This window comes from Labrus bergylta, chromosome 1, assembly GCF_963930695.1.
Source record: "Labrus bergylta chromosome 1, fLabBer1.1, whole genome shotgun sequence".
Taxonomy (NCBI): Eukaryota; Metazoa; Chordata; class Actinopteri; order Labriformes; family Labridae; genus Labrus; species Labrus bergylta.
In genome coordinates, this window is record NC_089195.1 from 9,829,031 (window position 1) to 9,835,030 (window position 6,000).

Sequence of the window (6,000 nt, forward strand, 5' to 3'; positions counted from 1 at the left end):
GAGAGCTGTGTCAGAATCCTCAGCAAAAAGTCAAACCTGATCCTGGTGGGTGTTTGCTTCTGTTTTGACTTGTCTTTTGGGGTCCTTTTTGCCTTTTTTGATAGGAATGCTGAAGAGAGACATGAAATGTATAGGGAAGAGAGGGTAAGGTAGACATGAATCAAAGGGCTGAAGCCGGGAGTTGAACTTGTGGCCCATGCATTAACTACTGCAGCTTCTGTATATGAAGACTCTGCTCTACTGACTGACCCTAAACGTTGCTCCTGGTCCTCCCTTGTTAACCACTGTGTGATTTCATGGACAGGATCTTAAGGAACATCCAGGGCAAGCAGAGTTTCCAGCTACAAAGCCTCAGAACTATGTCTTTGCTTTTTGAGGGATTACGTGGCTCTATTTGCGTTGTAAAACTGTCCTCCAACACTACTGTGGTTTACAGCTAAAAGTGAAGCCGAACAAAGTCAGCATCCACAAGACTAAGGGTCGGAGGTCATTGGTTTCTACTGGATCATGATGGATTGTGGATTTAATAGCTGCCTCAAGTGAAGGAGGGTCCAAGTGTCTTGTTCACATCATTAAACTGAAACATAGACATAAGTGCACAGTGGGATTAGTTACTTCTGATGGTCACTTCACATCGCAGCCTCGTCATCAGTGTGTGAATGTGTAGGTGTGACCTGCGGTGTAAAGCACTCTAAGTAGTCAGAAGACTAGAAAAGCACCGCAAGTTCAAGTCCATTTACCATTTAACATACGTCACCCTCGGCCGTGAGCATTGGGTAGTGAATGAAAGAATGAAAATGGGACTATTGAACTAAATTAGTTTCCTCAACATGACGGTTGGCTAAAGCCTTAAATATTATCTCCAGCATCTAGAGGGAGCTTGGAAAAGAGCACTGCTCCTTGAGAGGAGCCAGTTGAGTCTGTTCAGGGATCTGATTAGAAAGCTTCCTGGGTGCCTCCTTTTGATGATTTTCCTGCAAAATGACTGATAGTGCATCCCGGGTAGACTAGTGTTGTAGTCAAGACCTCACTAATTGAGACCAAGACAAGACCGAGACATTTAGGGATTGAGACCGAGTCAAAACCAAGACCAAGGTAGGGTGAGACAATGACAAGACCATAAGTATAAGTCTTGAGACCTAGACCGATTTCCAGTACAAAAACACTTGGGTAGACTAAGCACATGCTATATCAATGCTGGCCTGGGAGTCCCTGGGGAACTTCATAGAGGAGCTGGAAACGGGTTCTCCACTTACTATGATGGGATATGAGTGGGAACAACTGTCTTTGGCTTGTATCCTGACACTGAGCACACATGGCCTTTCTCTCAAGACGTTATGGTCAGAACCTAGGCCTCACCTCCTTTAAGCATTCATCCAGCCGAGGCGCATTCTAAGACTTTGATTTATGTTATCTTTTCATATCCAAAGTTCCATCTGGGACGTTGTATTAGTGCCAATAATCTGATCTGTGGTCATGATCAGTATAGGGTCAGTTACCAGGATGTCATTTGATTAGTCTTCTTCTCGGAGAGTCAGGAGGTATTTTTCTTTTAGTAGCCATGAGGAGTGGCTCCTCCTGATAAAGTAACGGACCCTGCTGAACCTGAACAAATTGAATCAAATAACGGTGAAGGCAAACAATAATAATACATTCTCAAAAACTATAATCATGATGAAAATGAATTTAAAAAGTGTTGACAATAGGTTACGTAAGTATCTACCTGCCCTACAAGCCGAATTATATCTACTGCGACTTGTGATCTCACCATGACTGTCATTCTTTTCTTTCCTCCTAGGTAACACGCCAACAATACCAGAACGCTGTAATGGCGTCACGTATGGACAAAACGCCACAGTCGACAGACAGTGAGTTCACAAAAATTGAGCTCACTCTGACAGAGCTACATGATGCAGTGGAGACCCCCACTGTCGTCGTCACCACAGCCAGCACCACCAGCACCACCCCTGCCGTGTCTGTCGTCGTGGCAAACGAGACGTCCCACCTGCTCAATCAGCAGCAGAACTGTGTGGGCCTCAGCAGGAGCAACCACAGCACCCACAACGAGGGACCCATCTAGCCCCCCGTTAAGCCTGGTGGAGACCCAGTTCCCACCCTGTCTCATGGACACACACACGGAGCAGTGGCAAAGATGGAGATGAGGGAAAGTGGGGAAGTGGAGGCAGGTGGAGTGAAGGTTCTACTCCAACCAGAAATCCCCCAGTCAGTCAGTGAGACCCTTTCATGAAGGGGCAGCGGGGAGGAAAGGTGACGTGACACCCTGGACTCCCCCACCTGAATGCTGTCAGAATCCCTGCTGTACTACACGCTTTTAAAGTGGGTGCACTTGAACAGTTCCTGTGACTGAGCTTCTTTTTGGGACAATCAGACACTTCCATTGTGATGACTTGGACCGGAGGGTGACGGAGTGCATGTGAGCCCTGTCCCTTTGCCCTACAAACGCAAACACAATGAACGCGCACACATGCAACACAACACATTTGCTGTATTTCCTACTCAGGCCAAAGACTTTGGTCCCCCCCATCCCCCACCCCCCCTTCCTCAACTGGACACAGACAGTTTTTATAGATACACACAAAAAAGTCACATTCCCAAAAACTAACACACACACAAACCTAAATTCATCTCCCCCACCTGTGCATCTTTCAGGGAGGCTCAGTAGACTTTTGATCCCATCAGCAAAGACTCAAACCCACACTAGCAGAGAGCGACGGTTGGTCAAAGACTGCACCAAAAACCGCTTTGAAATAACTCCTTAAACCACGAACCAAGAATGTTTTCCTGTATTTATTTATTTTATAATATTGTACGGTATGTATATATGTATGCGTGGAGACATGATATGAAATAAACTGGTATACGTGCATGCTCGAGCATGTACACTAAGATGTGCTGGGGGCACACGCGTCATATCAAAAAGGACATGCAACATATATGGAGACAAACATCCATTCTTGTATATGAGGTGGGGAGGGTCTTTTACAGATACAGTATGTATATTACAGATCTTGTTATTTTTACTATTATCCTAAATCAGGCTTATGGTACTCTATCTTTTTCACCTTAAAACAAATCACAATATTGCCTTTAAGAAAAATCATATAATTAATTATTTTAACAAAGTGCAATGAAAAGCAATTTATTTAAGAGATGATTACAAATACAAGAAATGACTGTATTATAAATTGACAGATATATTTGTATGTACTGTATGTATATGTATATTTGTTTTTAAAAATGCTAAACAGCAGCCATCCACAAGCAAAATTCTCCTTAGGCAGAATCTCTTTGTCTCTCGTTTCATGTTTTTGCATCCTTTGACCTTAAAGTCTAATATATGTTCATGTGGGAGTCATGATGCCTGGACCATTCACAAATGTGAAGGAGGGGAGGGGAGGGGAAGGGGGGGGGGGTGTCGGGTGGTGGTGTGTGGAAGTGCCAACATGGAACCTATCGAGTGGAGGTTATGTGTCCTATATTTTTTATTTTTTTGTGTGTGCCAATTTTACACGTAATCAAACTTGATAATTGCACAGTATTAATGACCTCATCTAACATGTTGAGCATCGTCAACGTCACAAAAAGTAACCTCGACATTAAACATGTCCATGTATTATACACAGCTATGCTTTCCCTACGTTTATATGTGAACGTGCTTTTCTTTTTTTTCCCTGCATGTTGGTTTCTACGGTGCAGAAAGTCTATTTCTTGACAGCAGTGAATGTGTAAGAAACTAGGCTTCACTTGTTTTGGCTCCCCCACACGATATCGATTATATTCCATGCTTAGTAATGCCTCTGTTCATTATGGTTCAATTAGAAGAGAAGTCTTCATAAATGTTGGCGGCTACTTAAGACATAATTATTTTTGATTTAATTTGATCATAGAAACACTTTAACCTTAACATTTATTCTCTCACAATTTAAAAAAAAAATAGCTAAATACACTTATATGTAGTCGAGCTGAGAGTTAATATTAGCTACATCTAGAAGCCAGTTAGCTTAGCCTAGCAGGAGAACTGGTAACAGATGAAGACAGCTAATCGAGCGTTATCAAAGGTCATGAATAACCTCTAAAGCTTACTCATTAGTTAAAAAGTCACTGCCCCAAGCCAAGAAAAAGTCTCGACCATAACACCCTGTAAAACCACAATTTATTTTTGTATCCTATATGTTTGCTATGCTACCATGTTTATTTCACCATTCAAAAAGTGATCCTTTTTATAAGCTGAATTTGATATTTTCTTGTCTTTTCTCAATCCCAGTGACTTCTTGGAGTAGTTAAAGTGCATTATTATTTTACATTATTTTTTAAAGATGTATTTTTGCCTTCTTTGGCCTTTATTACAGAGACAGGACAGTGGATAGAGAAATCAGGGAGAGAGTGGGCAATGACATGCGGCAAAGGAGCTAAAGTCCTCGCTCTGAGGACTGTAGGCTCTGTACAAACTAACCACTAGGCCTTCTGCACCCCCCATGAGTGCATTCTTTTCAACATTGAATCATGTTTTGCTTCTCCCTGGGTTTTCAGTCTTTGTTCTAAGCTACTGTAAGCTAATGTCTCCTGAATGCATCCTTTTAATAAGTCCACAGATGTCAAACTGTTTTCTAAAGACCCTTTTGTTTGTTGTTGCTTCGGTATCTTCTCGCCCTCGTTGTTTTACCTCACTAAGACATGAAAGCCTTTTTAAGATACTGTACGTGTGCTTGAAGATTCTCCTACAAAGGCCTTAGCGCAGAATAATTCTGTTTTATTCAAATCTGTAGAGACATAGATTTTAACTAATTAACCTTGAAAATTAATTTGATTCAACTTCCAGATCTGTACCATAATACTATTTGTACTGTATGCTGGCAGTCTCCTTGTCAGATAACAGGATTCATCAGTGTCCTACAGCTGAATGCTATGTTTGAATATTCAGTTGCAGTTTGTTACCACTGGTGGTCGCTGTTTTCATACTTCAACCAACATGTTAGAGTCTTAAAGCAGCACACACGGACAAACAGCCCCTCCATCTGCTCGGCCACGAGGGGAGTCTCAGTTGTGTAACCAGACACAGAGGACATGTGCATTGTTTGCAGCTGTGTGTTCGCTGTTGTTTTATTGTTTACTTGAAAGTGCTCCTATGCAGCAGGCCCCGCTCTGCTCTGCAGGGACAATCACTCCAGAGATAAAGCGATGAATGATGATCAGATTGTAGTACTCTGCTTTGCCCTTCACAGTGCCTGACAGGGGAATGAGAAGCATGGTGACATTTCACAAGTCAAAATGCACAACCAGAAAGACTGGGGGAAGCCTCAGCTGGGGCATGGGGTTTCTTTTTTTTTTTTTTTTTTTTTTTAAATCTTCTGTTATACACCACTTTCAGAAGGTCTTCTCGCACACTTTCATCCTCTTCTGGGCACATATTCCTTCCATGTGAATGCTTTGCAGGCCTGTTAAACTGGTCTCTTTGTCAATCCCAATGCTGCTACTGTACCCATGTGCTGTCCATAACGCTTCTTCTACCTGAAAACAACATTCCCATTGCCTCCACCAGCTGGTGGTTTAATAAAAAAGTGAATCATTAACAGACACATGGTCGGCGACTCAATGAACTCACTCTAAACTCTACTTATGTTTCATGAGAGGGTACATTTTGCTTTGGCAATACAAGAAACCACGAGTCAGCAAGTTTCTTCTAAATTATATCTGCGTACTTTTTTAATGTTCATCGTACAAACTCTACATTATTTTTTTTAGGCAGGCTTTTTGCCTTTATTTTGAAAGGACAGCTGTAGATAGACTGGAAATGTGGGGAGAGAGAGTGGGAGATGAGATGCACCAAACAGCATCAAGATCAGGAGTTGAACCTGCAACTTTGCATCCAGGACTGTAGCCTCTATACATGGGGAGCCTGCTTTACCAACTGAGCTAAACCAGCGCCCCAATCCTGGGTTAAGTCTGAATAGAACAAAGAGCAGCATGTGAACCAGTATG

At 42.3% G+C, this 6,000-nt stretch overlaps 1 protein-coding gene across 1 annotated transcript in view; it reads left to right on the plus strand.

Moving 5' to 3' along the window:
* cnnm2b (cyclin and CBS domain divalent metal cation transport mediator 2b) overlaps positions 1-5,595 on the plus strand; it is a 54,604-nt gene extending 49,009 nt beyond the window's left edge. Inside the window, exon 8 of the mRNA XM_020642809.3 lies at positions 1,799-5,595. Within this exon, the coding sequence (XP_020498465.1) occupies positions 1,799-2,080 (282 nt within the window). The 3' untranslated portion in view covers positions 2,081-5,595. The remainder of the gene's footprint in view (positions 1-1,798) is intronic.
* The last annotated feature ends 405 nt before the right edge of the window (positions 5,596-6,000 follow it).